The sequence below is a fragment of the Salvia hispanica genome, chromosome 6 (assembly GCF_023119035.1).
Source record: "Salvia hispanica cultivar TCC Black 2014 chromosome 6, UniMelb_Shisp_WGS_1.0, whole genome shotgun sequence".
NCBI classification, from domain to species: domain Eukaryota; kingdom Viridiplantae; phylum Streptophyta; class Magnoliopsida; order Lamiales; family Lamiaceae; genus Salvia; species Salvia hispanica.
In genome coordinates this window covers 30,001,978-30,021,609 of record NC_062970.1, presented here as the reverse complement: position 1 = coordinate 30,021,609, position 19,632 = coordinate 30,001,978, and the positions used below count along the sequence as shown (strand labels likewise).

Below are 19,632 nucleotides of genomic sequence, written 5' to 3'. Positions count from 1 at the left end.
TACAACCTTTCTGCAAGAGTACAGATGCAGTTGTAGTAAAAGAGTGTCGAACCACAGAGAGGCGTAGGTTATTTAATTTGAGCTTGATAAATAAAATTTGATAAAGAGATGTTAAAACACACAAAGATAAAAACTATTTTTAACAGATAAAAACTATCGATTCACTCGAGACTTTCTCTCTGAACAAGTATCAAATCTCGAGTTCCTTGCATATGAGTAATGACCAAAATTTATGCTAAAGAGGCAATAGAAAAATGACAACAAATTTCTACCTATCATGACGTCTCAAGATTAGTAGAAAAATTAAACAATTCATAAACAAAAACCATACATAAATTAAACCATAAAAGTCATCAAAGTATCCAACAATTCACCCTACAACATATTTGGAGCAATGATGGAGATCTAGCCAAACGTACTAAAATGAATTACACCAAAAGAACCGTGAACTGTGGTGTTCTCCAACTCTAGATGATGGATGATCTCCGGAGTGATGGAGTTTGGATCGTTCCTTCCTCTTCTCTTTTCTTTCTACTCTTTCCAATTTCTTATCTTTGTTTCTCTCTCTCAAAACCGTCCTACCTTCTTCTCTCCAAATTTGTACATTAAATACTCCCCACGACTACACCAATAACTGCCCAAAACCACCAAAAACTTACACTCCTATAACTGCCGCAAACTGGCAGAACTTTACATTCTTGGCGGGTCGTCGAGTTAGGGTTGCCCAATCTGGCGACTCGTTGCTCGAGTTCGGGAAATTTGCATACTAAGTTGACGGGTCGACGACATCGCTTAGCCTCCAAATAAGCTGGTCGCTGACTCCGTTTGCTAGACCAGATTCACGAGCTCTTAGACAAAGGTATTTCCCTGCAGTTTATCAACTCCAATTAGATGATTAGGTGCTGAGCCGACTTCTCTTAATGTGGAGGACATGCGTTGTTGGATATGAGCTTCGATAGAGATGAATCTCTTGGCGTTCCTATCACCAGAACCAACACAAAGACAGCCACAATCCCAAAACGTCGAATATTTGATCGGAGTAATTTTAGCCATGAATGTGTTTGAGGAAATGCTTCAAAAAGGATTATTTGTTGTAAAACCACACAAAGTTGAGGATATAAAAATTGAATATTTGATTTGCATCAGCAATGCAGTTAATTTTCCCCCATTTGGAATTTCAAGGAAATTTGGGAGAGATTTAAAAACAAGCTGACACATTCAACAATGTTGTGAAAAGCGTACGTTGTTTCGTATGTTGATCGCTTAGTGTGTTCTATGCTCCACTGACAATAGTTCAATCTCTTTTTCTTTCTACATCCCTCCCACTTCCAATTTTACATTAAAACTCTTGTCGTCCTCATAAATATTATTATTAGTTACTCAATGAAGTACAACAAGTGTAAAGTCTGTGGAAAAAGAAATAAATGGATCCTATAATTCTAACAAAGTCAACTAAGAGTGAAATAAAAAGAGGTAGGCCTTGATGAGCTTTTTATACACAAAGGAGGTAGGGTCTTTTAATACACAAAAGCACCGCTATTCTATGCCCTAACCTCTACTCTTAATCTGCTTCTCCACTCCACTCTACCCCACTCCACCGATGAATTGGTCCACATCGTCGTCGGAACCTTATTCGTCGTCCTCCTCCTCCACTCCACCCCCTCCTCTGATAAATGGTTCGTCCTCGAACGAGTGGAAGAGTGTGTACATTTATGAAGATATGGGGGTTGTTGCTGATGATATAGGGGTTGCGGATGTGGATGCGGTTGCAATGAAGAAGACTTAGATGAGGATGATTTGTTTGACATCGATATCGACAATCTCTTTCTTGGTGGGGAGGAGAATGAGGTTGCTCGGAGAATTTTGTGTCGTCGTGCGGTGGGGGGTTGAGAATGATGGCAGCTGTGGCGCTGGGGATGGTTGCTCTAGTCTGGGGTCGTATGGGAAGGGGAAAGGGAAAAGAGAAGAGTGGTAGTGGCATGTGATGTAGAAGATGTAGAGAGGAGATGAAGATGAATATGTAGATAGAGATGAATATGTAGATAGATAGTAACATTTTGAGAACATAACTGACTGATCTGTTGGTTTTTTAGTCTTGACTTTATAGTAGCTAAAGACAACTTATGAACTCTTAGGAAGTAACTGTTGACTTGTTTAATCAATCAATTGGAGCCTCTGTGCACTCGTTCTTGTTTAATCTCTGTGCTTTTTATATTTTTTAAAGTTCAGAACTACCTATGATATTTTTAAAGTTCAGGGACCGTTTACGTGCAAAACGCATAGTTAGTGGACCATTTACGTAGTTCATTCTATTTGTTTAGAAGTAAATATGAGGCAATTGAAGCGTTTAAAGACTTCAAAAATGAATGCGAAAATCAACTTAATTGTCGAATTAAGTGTGTTCAAAGTGATAGAGGTGGTGAGTATGTAGCGCCGTTTGCAGAATTATGTCATGCAAGTGGTATAATTCACCAAACCACAACTCAATATTCTCCCCAGTCAAATGGTGTCGTTGAATGCAAAAATCGAACACTAAAAGAGAAGATGAATGCTTTGTTGATCAATTCGGGTTTACCCCAGAACATGTGGAGGGAATGTTGTGTTAACGCAAATTATATCTTGAATAAAATTTCACTAAAAATAGGGATGTGACTCCTTATGAGTTGTGGAAGGGGAAGAGACCTTTGTATTCATACCTCAATGTATGGGGGTGCTTAGCTAAGGTAGAAGTGCCACATCCGAAACAAATTGCAATAGGCCCTAAAACAGTCGATTGCATCTTTATTGGTCATACGCTTAATAGTAGTGTCTATCGTTTACTAGTCCATAGGTCATTTGTATCTGGCTTGGCTGAAGGAATAACAATTGAGTCAATGACTGTTAGATTATTTGAGAATGTATACCCTTGCAAAGAGACATGAGGATCGTTCTAGTGAAAGAATAATTGATGAATCCACTAGCTCTGATCCTCCAAAAAGGACAAGGTCAAGTCCCGAAGATGTAGAACCAAGACGTGAAAAAGAGTTAAAGTTGCTAAGACATTTGTTCTCGACTTCCTAACTTTTATGTTGGATAATGAACCAAAGTCGCTAGAGGAAGCACTGTCTGGCCCAGATGCGTCATTCTGACAAGAATCGATCACTAGTGAAATTGAATCAATTATGAGAAATAACAAATGGTTGTGTTAGTAGACTTGCCAGAATATTGTACGACCTTGGGGTGCAAGTGGATCCTGAGAAGGAAATATAAAACTGATGGTACTATTGAAAAGTATAAAGCTCGTCTAGTTGTAAAAGGCTTTAAGCAGCAAGAAGGATATGACTTCTTCGACACATATTTACCAGTTACTAGAATCACTTTTATTCGGATACTTCTTGCAATTGCTACTTTGCAATTGGATGTGAATTGGATGAAGAAATTTTGAGATTCACCAAATTGATGTGAAAACAGCCTTTCTGAATGGTGAATTGGAGGAAGAAATTTATATGGAGCAACATGAAGGGTTTTTAGTACCTGGCTAATAAAGGAAGGTATGCAAACTAGTGAGGTCTCTATATGGATTAAAACAAGCACCTTTGCAATGTCACTTATAGTTTGACAATGTGATGTTGTCAAATGGGTTCACTATCAATGAGTGTGATAAATGTGTTTACATTAAGGTCTCATATAACGGTTTTATTATTTTGTGTCTTTATGTAGATGATATGTTGATAATGGGTATAAATAGCCACATTATCAACGAGACCAAAAATATGTTGAAGAAAAATTTCGATATGAAAGATATGGATCTGACTGATGAGATTCTCGGAATCAAGATTAAAATGAATCATGAGGGGATTACTTTGATACAGTGTCATTACACTGAGAAAGTGCTTAAGAAGTTTCACTTGTTTGATTGTGAGCTAGCTAAGACTACACTGGAACCCAACGTGCATTTAAGTAAGCACACGGTCGAGCCCATAGCTCAAGAAGAATATGCAAATATCATAGGAAGTTTGATGTTTATCACAAACCGCAAACTGCTCTCGACTAGATCTTGCGTGTGCGGTGAATAAGCTGAGCCGATTTACGAGCAACCCAAGCAAGGAACATTGGAAAACTCTGAATAGGATTTTGAGATACTTGATGTATACTCTTAACTTTGAGTTGCAGTACACGAATTATCACCAAGTACTTGAAGGGTACTGTGATGCAAATTGGATCTATAATTCAAAAGACTCGTTTTCGACGAGTGGGTAAGTGTTCAGTGTGGGGGTGGAGTTGTTTCGTGGAAGTCAACGAAACAGACGTGTATTGCTCGATCCACCATGAAATCCGAGTTTATCGCTTTAGACAAAGAAGGGGAAGAAGCCAAGTGACTCAGAAACTTCCTAAAAGATATTTCATGTTGGAAGAAGCCAGTGCCGACACTAGTGATACATTGTGATAACCAAACGGCTATAGGGAGAGCATATAACGATTTATACAATGGTAAGTCTCGACATATTCGTCGACAACATAATACCGTAAGGCAGTTGATCACAAGTGGTGTTATCACAGTTGACAATGTAAGGTTAGTGGATGACCTAGCAGATCCGTTAACAAAAGGTTTAAATCGTGATCAAATGCATAAATTGCTAAAAGGAATGAGACTGAACACCATATCTTAAAAGATGATTATAGTGGTAACCCAACCATACGATTGGAGATCCCATTGGCTTGGCTCAATGGGAAAACAAAGCTATATGAATCTAGCAGTAACACTCGAAGATTTTTAATCTTCGCCCATTCTGTAAAAAGTATTGAGTGTTGTAACCTGCATGTGGTAAGAGGTAAGTTTTGACTTTTAATGATTCTCAAAAACCTCGAGGAGGTGGGTATGACAGGATACTTGAAAAAGAATCACATATGTAAGTGAAAAGTGTGGGCCACTTCAACATGTGAATCACTTATGAATCCAAAGTGATGTTCCACGGCTAGTAAAGGACAAAAACGTGAGAAATGATGAGTTTGTAAATAATATTGTGTCAATATTATTATCTCGGCATACACCAAAGAGGAATAGTTCAAGGCATCACGTCCACCAGGCCGCCAGTATGCCCGATGGTGTTGACTATGGAAGGTTCAAAGCCCCAAGCTGTTGTTCCAAATACAATTTTATTTCTCGAGAATTGAGCAAAGAGTCTGCATGCATGCATACATAGCGTGTGTTGGTTTGAGCTTGTAGAGCTCTAACCAATGTGGGGGATTGTTATAACATGTGCAAATTGTGGGAGACCTTTTATGTGGCCAAAACCTATGGCCTTCATCTTAGGTAACCCCCAAATACATAAAAGAGATAATTGATTGCAAGGCCTTTCAAGTGCTTTCTCTAGCCTATAAATAGACTTGACCTTGGAGTGGAAGGACACACCACAATAAAAACATTTTCTCTTCTCTTAAGCTCTCTCCATCAAATTCGCCGGTGCTTAGCAGGTTTGAGGTGCTTCTACATGCTAGGAGGAAGTCGTCTTATCTTTGGAGACAATACGTCATTCCGTGAGCACTAACCGGGGCGTAATTTGTTTTGCGGAAAGTGAACTTTCCTCGACTTAACTTATAGTTCGGTTTGTTATTTTTGTTGTAATTTTCATTCTACTTATTGTTGCATTTTTCCTTCAGTTGTAATAATTAGAATATCGTATTTACACGGCTCGGGAATTTTATACCAACATTTCTAATAAGATTTGACTATATATATTTATACTCCATTTATCATATTAGTGTCCAGCGCAGTTGGTTTCCAAGTCAGGCATGTATCCCTGTGACTCCAGGTTCTTTCTTATTTCCTTTTTCAATTTTTAGTTTGTGGATTTTCAGCTATGATTTTTAATTTTCCCACTCCAAAATTAGTTTTTTCTAATTGATATACGTTTACATTTATGCATTATATGGACTTTTTTATGCTTTTTATTTTCTCATACTAGTAGTTTTTTTGTAAATTTAGTTTATTTTCTTTAACATCAGCAACTTTATAATAATATAACTAGTGGCGAAGCCAGAAAATTAATATGGAGGGTCTAAATTAATATTAGCGATAATTGGTATTTTTAATGGCGTTGTCGATAGAAGTTGCATGAGTATATAAGTGAAATAACTAAAGCATGATTAATAGAAACTAGTGATATGATAACAAAATAAATTAAATAATTTATTTTAAAAAAAAATAAGGAGCAGAATTCAATAGTACAATTTAGTTATATGCTATATTACTCATTTACAAATCTGAAAATTATTTTTTGCAATTAAATTGCATTGAATACGGTAATTTCATGGAAGAAACAAAAACTTAAAGTAACAAGTCGAAAATGACAATTCTCCAATCATGTGGATTCGATCTCGGGTTGTCCAAGAAAAGAGGGCATTATATGCACACAAGGACTAGTTGTGCTATCTCTTTACTATTATTATTATTATGTAATTTTAGTATCTATATATAATATATACTAAATACTAAAATTGGTGGGGTGATCATGGCCCCCTAGCCTTAACGTGGCTTCATAACTCAATATAACTTTTGTTATTTTCTCATTTACGAATTTTTTATAATTTAAGAATATAATTATTTAGCCCATAAAAATATGTACTAGTACGTATCATTAGTAAATTTAGTTTTAAAGTTATGTTTTTATTAAAAAAATATTTTTTTAATTATTTCGACGTTGATATAGTTGTTATATGTATCTTTAATTTATATTGCTCAATCTCAAATTATTTATTTCTCATAATCAGCTCTATATTGTTCAAGTTGGGATTGTTGCATCCAATGTTGACACTAAAGCTAACAGTGGTTTGAACTAGGGCTGGCAAATCGTGCGGATTGGGTCGTTATCGGGTCAACCCGATAACGATCCAACCCAATAAGGCCAAACGCGAACCCAACCTGTTAAGGAAACCCCAAACCCGAACACGAACCCAACCCGCCACCTTCAAACCCGGACACGACCTAGACACGACCCGAACACGATAACGACACGAACCACTTTGGGTTGACCCGACACAATAAGAACACGATATCGACCTGGACACGATAAGAACACGATATCAACCTGAACACGATACCAACACGAACCACTTTGGGTTGACCCGACACGATAACAACACGACAACAACCTAAGCACGATAACAACACGATTACATATTGCTTCAAAAAATGATCAAGACTTTAAAAAGCCATATAGCATGAAGATGTTCCATTTTAAACAACAAAACTCCAACAAAATCCAAAAAAACCCAACAAAATACATAACTTTTGTTCCAAATACATAACTTTTGTTCCAAAATCCAACAAAAAAATTTGAAACAAGACAAAAGAACTAAAGAAGTAAAAAGAACAAAACAAAAAAGAGTGAAAATACTAAGAATTAAATTAAATTTATTGAATCAAAATAAAAAGAATATAATAGTAAAATAAATTATATTATAAAATTATTTGTTGATTAGTTTTGCTAGTACATAATATCTGAATTAACGTTTTGTATCTATAAGTATAAACTTATTTTTCATAAATTTATTCAAATTATCCTTTTATTCTAAACACTAATTGATTTAGTTTTATTTTTCACTTGGATCTCTCACGTACATTGTATTATTTCATTTCTTTCGACTACTTTAATTTTTGTAATTTGAAATATAATTTGAAGCTTGTAATTTCAAATATTTTCTATATATTATAACACATGAAGAAATATGCAAAGTAGGGTCATTATATGGTCATTTAATATTATTATCCAAAATTACATGAATGAAGACATAATTATATATTTTGAATATATTAACTAATATACTTGAAGTGTCACACGCCTACACGTTGATAGCAACAACCTTCTATCGTCGAACTAGCTCTTATGTATCATTTGATACACTATAATATATAACAGATTATTAATCATAAATTAATTTTATAATATGGGTCTAAAATTTGTTGTGGTTTATCATAATATTTAAATATATCAATTTATATAGCAGTCATATAATTAAAGGATATGTTACAACTTACATGTTGGGTTCCACATGTTATCATCATACCATCTCTATTATGATATTATTACGCACTATGAAAATAATTATAAAAGTAATATTAAAATAATACAATAAATGAAATATTGAAAATATTGTGATTTATCATATAGTAATACTAATAATTTTTCATGATCTTATCAATTTTTGGAGCAAGTACTATACATTTGAATGTTGTATTACTATTATATGTGTTGAGTCCAACAATGTCTCATCATTGAATGACCCATATTATAATGTTAATAATTTTAGATAGAATAATCAACAAATATGTATAATATTATTTTTAAAATTAAAAGTTAGAAATTAATGATAAAATATCAATGGTTTCAAAAATAATATGAGAGAATTTCCTAACAAAAGAGTGTTTTCCTAATTTATACTTTGTAAAAAAAAGCAATTTATTTATCTTTATATCATTGTGATAGTTTAAATAAAATGAATAAAAAATTATTCCATTATTATTCCATTAAAATACTATGTTATGGTTATTCTCTCTAAAATTTTATCTTTTAATAAGGGTCTTGGTACATATTGTACAACAATACAAATGAAAAATGAAAAATTATAAATAAGGTCAAATTAGTCACAAAAATATGTAATTAATGATGCTATCTAATCAAAATAAATTAATATTATCCTTTTTAAAATTTGAAGGGCTTTTGTGTATACAATTTTTGCAAATTTATCTTTACTCAAAATAAAAATAATAATATTAATTTTTAACGGGTTACCTGACCCGACCCGCATCCAACCCGATTTTTTCGTGTTCTTAGTGGGTCAACCCAATAATGACCCGCATCCAATAAGAGTTGATCCAAACCTAATAATTTCGTGCGAATTCGTGTCGGATTATCGTGTTGTGTCAAAAATTGTCAGCCCTAATTTGAACCCTCCGATATAAAATTCTTGAGTCCGCAACTGATCTCACACATTTGGTCAGATGTGGCAGGCTAGGAAATCCTAAAAATATGGCAAGAGGTGTTTTTGGCTAATCTTAGTGCCAGCTCATTTGCTAGTCCATGCTATTACAGATGTTGTAATTCCTCATCGAATCCCCACCTGACCTCACCAAATTACATTTTCAGTTTCAGACTTTCATTCTACCCAATACCCAATTGAGTGGGAAATCTTGATGGCAGTTGAGTGGGTTCTGGTGTGTCATGGATTGGTGACGATCTTGGTACTCGTATCTTTCCTCTGTGGGCAGTGGCCAATTTTTCAGGGCACCTTCATTCAGCGCATCCACTTCTTCCTCACTTTCGGCGCCTACGACTATTTCCGGTACTCTCTCTCTCTCTCTCTTACTAATCATTTCAAATTCGTTGCTCTAATACTGGTTATGACGATGCAGACGATTTGTTCTCTTCTCGTGCGGCTCTAGGGGCGTCGATGCGCTTCACTCTCTTGAGTACTACTGTTGTGACCGTCCCAACCCTATCATACAGGTTCCCTTTTTGCAATTTGTATTACTTTTCTTCTCAAACTTGTGTTTTTTCAGATATTAGTAATTGGTTTATGTGTTTTTCTCTTTTTTAACTATAAATCTTGCTTGTATGGATATCAATTTTACCATAATGTGTGTCTGATTTAGTAGGCTTGCTACTGATTGTTAAATATTCTGGGATTGTGAAAGAATATCCCTTTATCAAGTGTTATGTTGCTCAGTGGATTGGCTAGAGAGAGATAAAGACTGAGCTTATCCATTTCTAATGTTACATCTATCCATGATCTTAACCGAAGTATCAAAGTGAAGCAAATTCAAATCATGGAACGTGAGTAAATACTTAAAGATGAACTGGTAGATCCTTGACGACAAAAAAATCTTTTTGTCCCTTTTCAGTTTAATTAGGCAAATTACCCCATTCTACAGACTGACACACATCAGTACGAGTATTTGGAAAAGAAGCCCCATAACTGACTTTAGGAGATGACATATCAAACAAAACAATTTTGTTTGTTTGTTAGTTGTTACTAACTCTGACGATGTGATGCTTTTTTGAATTAGCAATCACAAATCATGTGTTTTAGTATTAGTTTGGGAAAAGGAAAATCTCATTCCCAAGATTCTCCTGCTCTTCATTAGGATGAGAAGATCTTGAGTTGCATCTGTTTTCCCATTTTGTGCACATAGTCTGACCTCTTGTGACTTTGTCTCCATCATGGAGATACAAGGAGGATTTTTTTCTTTATCTGCGACTAGATTTCGTAACATAATTAGGCTTATGGATTGTAATTTGGTCTACTTAGCAGTTCAGTTAATGCAATAAAAAACCGCTCTTCCAAGTGTTGTGGTGGTCTCAACTACAATTAAGTTATGTAATGCTGAACATAGACTTAGAAAGAGCAGAATCCCATTCCTAAATCACGTAATAATGCCATGAATAACAGCTTTCATTATGTATTGCTGTTTGGTTTAAGATTTCATTTTTAAGTTATTCATGTAATATATTTGGAGATCTGTGTAGAATTACAAACCTGAGTTTCAATTATCCTTCATGCAGTTAATATATTTGTTAATTATTGGAACAACGTATTACATCATTGCAAAGTCATCCTTCATCTACATTCCAGGGTATTATATAAGTGGAATTCACAGGTATATTCTGCATTCTTGTGGTTGATGTTTGTCCAATCAGGATATATATTTGTTACTTTACTTGGACATAATGTATTAGCAGGTACACAAGCTTCTTGGCAGTTGGAGTGGGTATTATCCTCTTTCTATTGACTAGCTTTTCTGATCCAGGGGTTGTGAACTCTTCAAATGTTTCTCAGTACCTCTCTGCTTATCCATATGATAACGTCATCTTCACAGAGAAAGAATGTGATACCTGCAAAATTCCTAAGTAAGCTCATTGTTCTGGCTTCAGATATCCAGAATTATTGTAACATATTAAGTACTGGATTAATTCTTGCATTATCAGACCTGCTAGGTCAAAGCACTGCAGTATATGCGATCGCTGTGTTGCTCGTTTTGACCATCACTGTGCATGGATGGTATGTATCATTGAATTTTTTAATTTTTTTTTACATTTAGTCTCTCATTCAGATAATATCATTTTTTTTTCATTCAAGAACAATTGCATAGGAGAGAGGAACACCAGATACTTCATGGCATTTATTCTTTGGTGAGTAGTAAACTCAGACCGAAAGATAGAATATTCAAGCTTGCTAAATGCTAGTATTTCTCTAGTTCCCTTTGGCAAAGTTCAACACATTTTCCTGATAAGAAATGAGTGTATGAAAATGAGCATCTTAGTTCTTATGATTTGGCTGCAGAGGATCGTGCATATGGGATATCTTTCTTGTAGTCTTATTTACATTATTTCGTAGATATACGCTGATTTTAAAGGGGGTATATTCTGAGATGCGGAACATGCATCTATAGGATGTGGAATTGATTGAGATTAAAATCTCAAGACAGAATGCATAAACAAGGAGGTATACCAGAGCTGGAAATGGGTGAATAAATTAGAGATGGTTAACTGCAAGTGGCAGAGCTTTAGATGCATCAGTTAATAAGCTTCATCGGTTTGTTATACACTTATACTAGTATACTATAGGAGTATGAGTATGACTTGAAATGGCATTAAATGCGATGTGGGATAGGATTTGAACCATTATGTTTTAGCCTCAAACCTGTTATTCAAATTCAGAACCAGTAATCCTTATTCAAGATCCCTGTTTGATCTCAGCTAAGTAATAAACCAGGAACTTCTTCCATGACTCATGATTTTCAGATGAGGACGTTCCGTGATGAAAATGTGGACCTAAAAGATCAAAATCTCAAAATTATGAGTCTCTCTAGCTGGATCTACGATTGCCCTTAAATTGTTTCTTAATGCTGATGCAGGCATTTTCTCCTCTGCATATATGGAATCGCTGCGCTTGCATTAATTCTCGCTGGTAGACTGAAAGATATGCAAGTTGTCCACATTCTAACAGGTTTGGTTGGTGCAAATCCATCCTTTTTTGTTTTTGGTAATGGCTCTGAGTGTTTGTCTAATAGTAAATGTATTCCCTCCTATTGATATTGCAGTTTATTATGACATTGAAAATTCCTACAGAGAGTTGGCTCCACTTGTTTTACAGGTAAGTTGATTCATTTAATCTTATTCTAGGCTGTTGCTCTCCTAGCTTAAACAATCCACTACCCATCAATTCGTTTTAATTGCCTGTTGACAGTTATGTGTCTGCAATTTAGTTTTGTAGACTCACCAGTCCTTTATTTAGCACTTACTTTTCTTGTAGTTCCTTAGCATTAGCTTAATTCTAAGAGTGGTGGAGAATCTGGAGATGGTCGCTCTTTCTTCACAAATTGATTTTTTATGAGACAAGAATCTAGTCTACAAGTTAGTGAGGGACGGGAATGATGGCTGCCATCTATCTAAAGCTTTTGTCTTGTAGAACTGTAGGGACTGACTCCAGAGCACCTCTACATCAAGTAGAAGGAAGTTTGTGGTGATTGTTCTTTTTGTTTAACTTTTTGATCAAAAGATTAATGAGATTATTAGGCAACCCTTTTCTGAAAAATAGGTGAATGTCTGCTGCACAAGCCAGCCTCATGTATAGGCATCCTGTTGTGAGCATGATTGTTGTGAAAAGATGTTCATTCATCCATGCCTTCTGATAGTGAGCATCTGTCTTATGGCAGTGGTTGTTGAACTCCCATAACACACAAATCCTTGTTATGGTGTTTCTGGCTGTGATTACTATGCTATTAGCTGGTTTTTTCACATACCATGCCAAACTCTGTCTCACAAACACTACTACAAATGAGGTATGTTTGCCTCCCTACAAATTCATTCCACAATGTCGGTTTTTCTCTGGATAATATACCTTCTGAGTTCGCTCTATCCCGTGCCAAACTTCAGAGCTTTAAATGGCAAGAGTACCTGAGCTGGCAGAGGAAGGTGAATGAGGCAAAAGTGAGTGCAGCAGCTCTTAAAGCTAGTTTAGGCGAACTAAGTCCAGAAAAGAAGCCACCAGAGAGCAAATGGAAAACATTCTTTAGAAGATCTCATCTTGAGGAGGTAGAAGTGGTTAAGAACAACATATATGACAAGGGATATCTTCATAATATCTATGAGATTGTCGCTCCCTTCTCGACAAGGCGATCGTTCTTACTAAATAAATCGAAAACAGGTTAACTGTCTCCACGCTTATGTGTATCTTGATCTTTGCTAGTCACGTCCACAAGAAAATGCTCCGAACTCAATTGTTACTTATACCTTGGTCATTTTAGCTGTCATTGCATTCTTGTTTTCATTTTCCTGTGCTGGAAGATTACTAGAGTGTGTCATAGAGTAAGTAGGAAACAACAATGATAGTATATTTTTGGAGAATTAAATATTGTAAATTTGGCCCTTTTAAGTTAGAGAACTTAATCATCAGAGGGTGTAAATTTGTATTTTATGCACTTCAAAATGTAACAAGCAGTTATAATGGATTGTATTTCATGGGCTGTTGCAGCTACCAAATTTTCATCATTGTTGATCTCCGACTAATGTATGTTGTTATGCTTCATCCTTGTAAGGATTTGCAATTTAGTTATGAATTGCAAAAATAAGTGCTAGTTAGTGTAGCAACATAAATAAATCAACCCTGTGGAGGTGGTCCACTAAGAAAAAGTGTGGTATTGGCAATTTATTTCTCATCGTGTTATAGGTTGAAACCATCACATTATTATCCTTTTCTTGATTGAAATTCAAAATAATAATAATAATAATAAGCAACACATCTAGTATGTATACCTGACCTCTTCATCCTAAATAATAGTATCCCATAATTAGGATTGTACTTATTTTAAAATTCAATTCACCATTATAAATTTAACTAGAACTATTTACTTAGTACTTGATAATAGTAACATACTTTTTGTTTTCTCCACCTCTTGTGAAAACAAAATAAAAATAAAAATAACAAGCTATTAAAAATTAGAGCAAGCACAATGCATATATTAATTCCACATATACACGTATCTCCGTTTCTCCATTTTCATAATTCCAAACATAAAAAAAAGACAATAGTAAATGCATGCTAAAAAATAAATTAAGAGGGCCAATTCCTATACCAACCCGCCCATGCAGAAACCAACCCACTAATCCCTAGCGTAATAACATGATTACAAAAGGGATTAGGCTCAATATCCGCCACCGCGATGAACAAATCCGCCACATTCGCCGCCACCCCCATCAGCCTCATCACCCTATCCGCCCTAATCTTCCCCACCGCCTTCCCATCCCCATCCCCAATCCTCCTCTCCTCCCTAATCCCATCCCTAATCATAATCAAATCCGCTATTATGAAAAACACGTACCCGAACGACTCCCCAAAGGCCGAGACGAAGCTCATTCGCCTCGCCAGCCTGGCGTCGAGGACCCCGATCCTCGACAGCCAGAGGAAATGGTCGAAGAAGAAGTAGACCATCTCCCCCGCATTGGCCAGCACGGCCAGCAGGCGCAAACCCGGGGTGGGGCCGGGGCTCCTCCGCAGCGCGTTGAAGCCAGTGAGGAAGCGGCCGCTGCGGAAGGCCTTGCGGCTGAGGCCCGCGGCGACCTCCCACTGCTTGGCCCGGCCCGCGTAGTCGGGGTGGGATTTCTCGATTTGGTAGTGGACTAGTTTGGAGACGTATTGAAAGGTTTTCACCAGCTTGTCGATGCCGTCTCTCTTCGCTAGGAATATTACGAGTTTGTCGACTTTGTCGTTCATTTTTTTCTTTGTGTGTGTGAGTTTGGAATTGGGAGTTGTGGTTTTGGAAGATGGAGTTTGGAGCTAGTTGAGTGGGGATTTGACTACGTTGGTGGATGGCCACGGAATTTTATCTATGCTTTTTTTTTCTTTGTGGAATTTTCTTGTTTTTTTTAGGATAAAATCAAATTATGTGTGTGCGTATATGATAAATATTGGTTGGACATTATTATTTTGTCTTTTCTTATAATGCGGTGGTCGATATGGAAGGACACTTGTCATGCTATTTACTAGCTTTTGATTTTATTTTTATCTATAAATTGTGTGTGTTTTCGTGGATTTCAATACAATTGAAAAGTCCATATTATCATGTTTTTTTCAAATATTGTAGTGGTATATTTTTGCATTTATTGTTGACGCATATTTTTTCATGTTGATGAAATTTTGTGTTGTATTTTCCGAGCAAATTTATTTCCAGAACTCATATTAGTTGATGAGGAGTTAAATTACTAGAATTTGTTTGTTTATTGTTTTTCTGTTGAATATGACAGTATATAAAAAGATCAAAATCTAATAATGAACTTGAACCCTTTAAAAAGTATTGAAACACGATGTAATCTAGATTAAATAAGTATAATCCTTGTGCAACTTTGATTGTAATTCGGATCTTGAATTGCATTCTAACTTAACATCTAATATATTGTATTCGTGTGAAAAGTGACATCTGATAATAGTGAAGGTTTAAGAATGAGTATTATACAGGGAACCTTTGATATTCTTGAATCCTATAGATTGACACATGTGATGACATTGATCTATGTACGCAATAGATGATATGAAAACATAACTGAAAGTGGAAGAGTTAATTTTAATTACAGTATATATTATTACTAGAAGATAGTAGTACAAAAGTTTATGTACATTAGAATTTAGAAGACAGACAAGTGCAATCTGGTGTATTATCTATAGTGTAAGATAAGTTTTTACCATAATTCCACCAGTAGGATCAGATATGAGATGATTGATTAAGCTCTTTCTCATGTCATTGGGTGCTATCACAAACATGTATAGTGCAAACAAGAGGAGGTCTCCTGACGACAAAGTCGAGCCGAGGAACCCCTGTGACATCCTGCATGCCAGATTAACAAAAATAATCAACTCGAGGCTATCATCTGTTTTGATCTATTTCAGTGCATGTTTGATGAATCAATGAGTGGTGGTTCAGAATGCTAACCATTTCGGCAAACGGAAAAATGAGTGGAAGAAGGTCCTTATGCCCTCAATATCCAGTTGCAGTATCAGGGCTAATCCAAACAGAAAAAATGCTCGTTGTCTTTTCCTCTCCTGCGGCCAAAGGGCATTCCACGCTGTAAAAACAGTGCCATTAGAGCTTTCACGAGAGCATTCATTTTGCACAGCCATTAAGAGAATTGAGAAAAGTAATATGAGGTCCGAAAGCATATCAAGAAATCATATGATAATAAGCCAGCAATCGATGAGATATGCATGTTTGTATGCATGTAACTCTCTACCTTGCATTGAGATATTCTCTGAAATTCTTGAGCTCGCGAACATGTTTTTAACATGGTCTTGTCTCAAAATATTTGCAATAACAGATGCATATTGTGGAGCCTCTGACAAGGATCTAACAACTGAGTAGCCTGTTTTACAAAAGGTTATGTTATGATCTGACTCTTTCGTTCAAGCAACGGTCGCTAAGGTGTTCAATTGTTCAATAGTATTACTTACCTGTGGCTGGATGTACCATGCTAGCAGCTGCACCGAAGGCGAGGTTCCTCTGTTCAGTGTTCGGCAGTGAACCACCAACTGGAATATAAGACCACTCCTGCATAGAATTAATGCATCTGTCAAAATCTCAAGGAGAATGGAATCAAACCGATAGGGTTCTTGTTGAAATAAGGATAAAGCCAGCGAAATACCTCCTCGTAAGTTTGTAGAATACGGATTCCCATAGTCTCCAGTCTTGACATTAGTTTATTTTTCAATAGATCAAATGGCATTGCATCTTTTGAAGCTAAGCATGTCTCCTGCTTAGCACTTGTGTTAGTTTAATACACCTGCAATGTATAATAATATAGTAACAAAGTTTGATCAAACCTCAAAGAATACTCTTGTAGGAGACATAGGCATGGCATAAAGAAATGTTGGATATTGTGCTTCTAAGTAATCAACTTTATGTTTCCAGTAGTCTCTGTAATCCATAAAAACCATCAGGCTGGGATCATATGGATTGTTTTCCACCTGAAAAAAATAAATATGACAAAATGTTGAATTTACGAAAGTACATTCCAAATCTTCGAGCTGAGAAGATCGAACTACAAACATTCAACTGTAGCAAGTGTTAGATGACAAAAGTTTGGCATTTTCGACATTCTGAACATTCCTACCTCAACCTCGATGCCATAGGCTGTCTGGACGGAAACCCTTGGACCCCCAACCTCATACTCCAGGAGTTTGCCTGAGGCTGCACCGGATGCTACAGTAGCAAGCCTGTAGATGTGAGTCAGAGGCACAGGCAAAGGAGAGAACCAAGTTCTTCACAAAATATACTACTAAATTAAGAGAGGATCAATAATGAGCACACCTGCAGGGAATCACAATGTTTCCTTCACATTCTACAAGTCTATGGCCGCCTGAAGCTTCAATAATCCTTTCCACTTTTGTGTTAAGATATGATACACCTGACTCGACACACCTAAGAAAAATTAATACGAGTTACAAACCTATAACCGTGACCAGCATGTAATGTCATCAAATATGTAACAGATGCAATTAGGAAAGGTAAACCTAAATATGGTTCTCCCTGATAAAGTTTACCTTTTCAATAATTCCTCGTGGAGCAAAAGGCGGCTAACGCGTCCATATGCGCGACCAATATAAATAGGGTTGTCGTCTAGATACACAATAGTATCCCTCCAGACATGCTCAATGCAACATTCAAGTCCTAGATCTGAAATAGTAGCAAAGGAGCAGCAGCGTCTACCTTAACTCGATAATACAGGTAAATGGTGGATGGAAAATGATCAAACTGTTTGCATATTCTGTTAGGAAATGGTGACCATAAAGTTTATTGCGTAGTAAGGTATTTGAATATATTGAACCATTAACTGCTTCTAAAAAATATTGAAACCATATATATGATGTAACAGTTGAATGATTTCTGTCATCATCATGAGAAGTTAACACTCTCTTTGCATGGTTAATTTTGTTAGTATTTGCAAGATGTGATCCGAGAAAGGATTTCATAATGCCTATAATGTGAAATATTATGAGCAGATAAAATGAAAATACCTTTGAACTCATCTTCCCAAACACCATAGTTATTTGTAAATGGTAGATCAGGACCTATAAGCCCAACGTTGAGACCTAATTTAGCCGACTCAGCAGCAAGAGCTAGCCCTGCTGGTCCGCAACCGATTACCACCAAATCCAGTACATTATTATCTCCTCCAGTCTGTATTCTTGACAACTGCAGACATATATATATATGGTGGTAAGAATAAAGTGGATTTTCTCTAAAACTGATAGAAGCATAAGGAAATATACATGTAACTAATTAAAGAAAAAGATACAAAGGCCCTGTTTGAATTCATAACTTAATGGAGTAGAGTAAATAGGACCTTATCAGCAAGCTTAGACTGGTGATCCATGCTCTTGTTCTGCTGCATTTGCACGAACAACAGCTCCGACCCTCCCGCCTTTACGTAGTCCTCCTCGTCCGCAAAATCCTCTCTCACCGGCACCGCCACACAGCCGTCGCAGCGGACAAGGAATGAGGTTGATCCATGGGCATGGGCATTTCCAAACAAGCCTACTTGGTTCATCTTCCTCCAACACCTCTTGGTTGGGTGAATTGAGATCGCCATTGCTGCCAAGTTTCTGCCTGCTAAACTCTCCATATTTGGTATTGTGAAGAGAGCTTGTTAATGCTTATGCAGGGAAGGAACTGCAGAGAGGGCGATGGATGTTGAGGATTTTTGCAAAGAGCTTAAACGGATAGGGGGAGGGAAGTTAAGATGATGTGTTCAACTGTCATTCCCTCACGCGCCACGTGGATACATGTCATTGGCTGTAATCTTCTTTGAGCTCGCTCTTTGTTTTAGTAATCGATTTACTGCTTCTTGATTCTTCTATTTCAAAACAAAACAAAAACAACCTCCAACACTGTTGCATTCGATTTCAGACATAGAAGGGATAAGAAAATTCTCACACTTGAAATTTCTTTTTTACTTTTATGCTTATCAGTAAAAATGAATTTTGTCATATCTTATCCTTCCTTTTCACTCCAAATAAGGAAAATATTATCTCTCAATAGAGTAAAAAAAAGGGAATAAGGAAAGTGTTACATTTCTTTTCATAGATGAGGATGGAAATGAAATGAGAGATTTGAAGGGTAGAAAATTTCTTACTCTTTGTTTTCCCTTGCAAGTAAATAAAGTGAACTCAAATGTATCAATTTGCAAATAATATTTTTGAGGTCTATAACATCCAATTCTCATAAATCCTGTTCTACACAAACACATCGAAGTAGTATTAATTTTCATGTATTTTAAATTGAGGTCTAAAAGAGTAAGAGATTAGTGTAATGATAGGTTATATAGGCAACAAGATTTTAATCCCACAACTGCATAACAAATTGGACGTTCAATGTTTGTGCAATTGAGCTCTCATTAATCTGTCGGCATAGAAGCCAATAATTGCAACATCAAGATCAAGTCTTGTCAATTAAAAAAATGTTAATATTGAGAATTACATTGTCAAATTGGCAGGCAATCATTACAAAAATGTCAAAATTGCCGGCAAGCTAGAAATGACGGCCTCCGTCCTAGATAATTTGGGACACTTTGATCGGGCACGAATTTTAAGAAATCTAATGGAATG

The 19,632-nt window shown here is 36.2% G+C and overlaps 3 protein-coding genes across 3 annotated transcripts; 1 reads left to right on the top strand and 2 right to left on the bottom strand.

The window, feature by feature from the left end:
* The first annotated feature begins 9,060 nt into the window (after positions 1–9,060).
* Positions 9,061–13,527, top strand: LOC125195801 (probable protein S-acyltransferase 17). Its single transcript, XM_048094035.1, has 10 exons — positions 9,061–9,321; positions 9,392–9,485; positions 10,542–10,636; positions 10,719–10,886; positions 10,965–11,037; positions 11,116–11,168; positions 11,894–11,985; positions 12,080–12,132; positions 12,695–12,820; positions 12,915–13,527. The coding sequence occupies exons 1-10, from the start codon at positions 9,173–9,175 to the stop codon at positions 13,188–13,190; spliced, it is 1,179 nt and encodes a 392-aa protein (XP_047949992.1). The 5' UTR covers positions 9,061–9,172; the 3' UTR covers positions 13,191–13,527.
* Positions 13,528–13,976: 449 nt separating this feature from the next.
* Positions 13,977–14,901, bottom strand: LOC125195802 (peroxisomal membrane protein 11-4). Its single transcript, XM_048094036.1, has one exon. The coding sequence runs from the start codon at positions 14,749–14,751 to the stop codon at positions 14,092–14,094; it is 660 nt and encodes a 219-aa protein (XP_047949993.1). The 5' UTR covers positions 14,752–14,901; the 3' UTR covers positions 13,977–14,091.
* Positions 14,902–15,592: 691 nt separating this feature from the next.
* LOC125197377 (lycopene epsilon cyclase, chloroplastic-like) lies at positions 15,593–18,723 on the bottom strand. The gene is made up of 11 exons (XM_048096110.1): positions 18,372–18,723; positions 18,043–18,220; positions 17,569–17,701; positions 17,336–17,446; positions 17,139–17,241; positions 16,849–16,992; positions 16,671–16,778; positions 16,480–16,576; positions 16,263–16,391; positions 15,965–16,097; positions 15,593–15,859 (listed from the first exon to the last, which is right to left on the bottom strand). The coding sequence occupies exons 1-11, from the start codon at positions 18,648–18,650 to the stop codon at positions 15,694–15,696; spliced, it is 1,581 nt and encodes a 526-aa protein (XP_047952067.1). The 5' UTR covers positions 18,651–18,723; the 3' UTR covers positions 15,593–15,693.
* Between the last annotated feature and the right edge of the window lie 909 nt (positions 18,724–19,632).

Bases quoted from the DNA above. Each gene is read 5' to 3' on its own strand.
- LOC125195802 (XM_048094036.1), bottom strand. From the start codon at position 14,751: ATGAACGACAAAGTCGACAAACTCGTAATATTCCTAGCGAAGAGAGAC.
- LOC125197377 (XM_048096110.1), bottom strand. From the start codon at position 18,650: ATGGAGAGTTTAGCAGGCAGAAACTTGGCAGCAATGGCGATCTCAATT. The intron at 18,221-18,371 runs GTCCTATTTACT...ATATGTCTGCAG, and splicing joins AGTCTAAGCTTGCTGATAAG to TTGTCAAGAATACAGACTGG. The intron at 15,860-15,964 runs GTTAGCATTCTG...TCTGGCATGCAG, and splicing joins TTTTTCCGTTTGCCGAAATG to GATGTCACAGGGGTTCCTCG.
- LOC125195801 (XM_048094035.1), top strand. From the start codon at position 9,173: ATGGCAGTTGAGTGGGTTCTGGTGTGTCATGGATTGGTGACGATCTTG. The intron at 9,486-10,541 runs GTTCCCTTTTTG...TCCTTCATGCAG, and splicing joins GTCCCAACCCTATCATACAG to TTAATATATTTGTTAATTAT. The intron at 11,986-12,079 runs GTTTGGTTGGTG...TTGATATTGCAG, and splicing joins AGTTGTCCACATTCTAACAG to TTTATTATGACATTGAAAAT.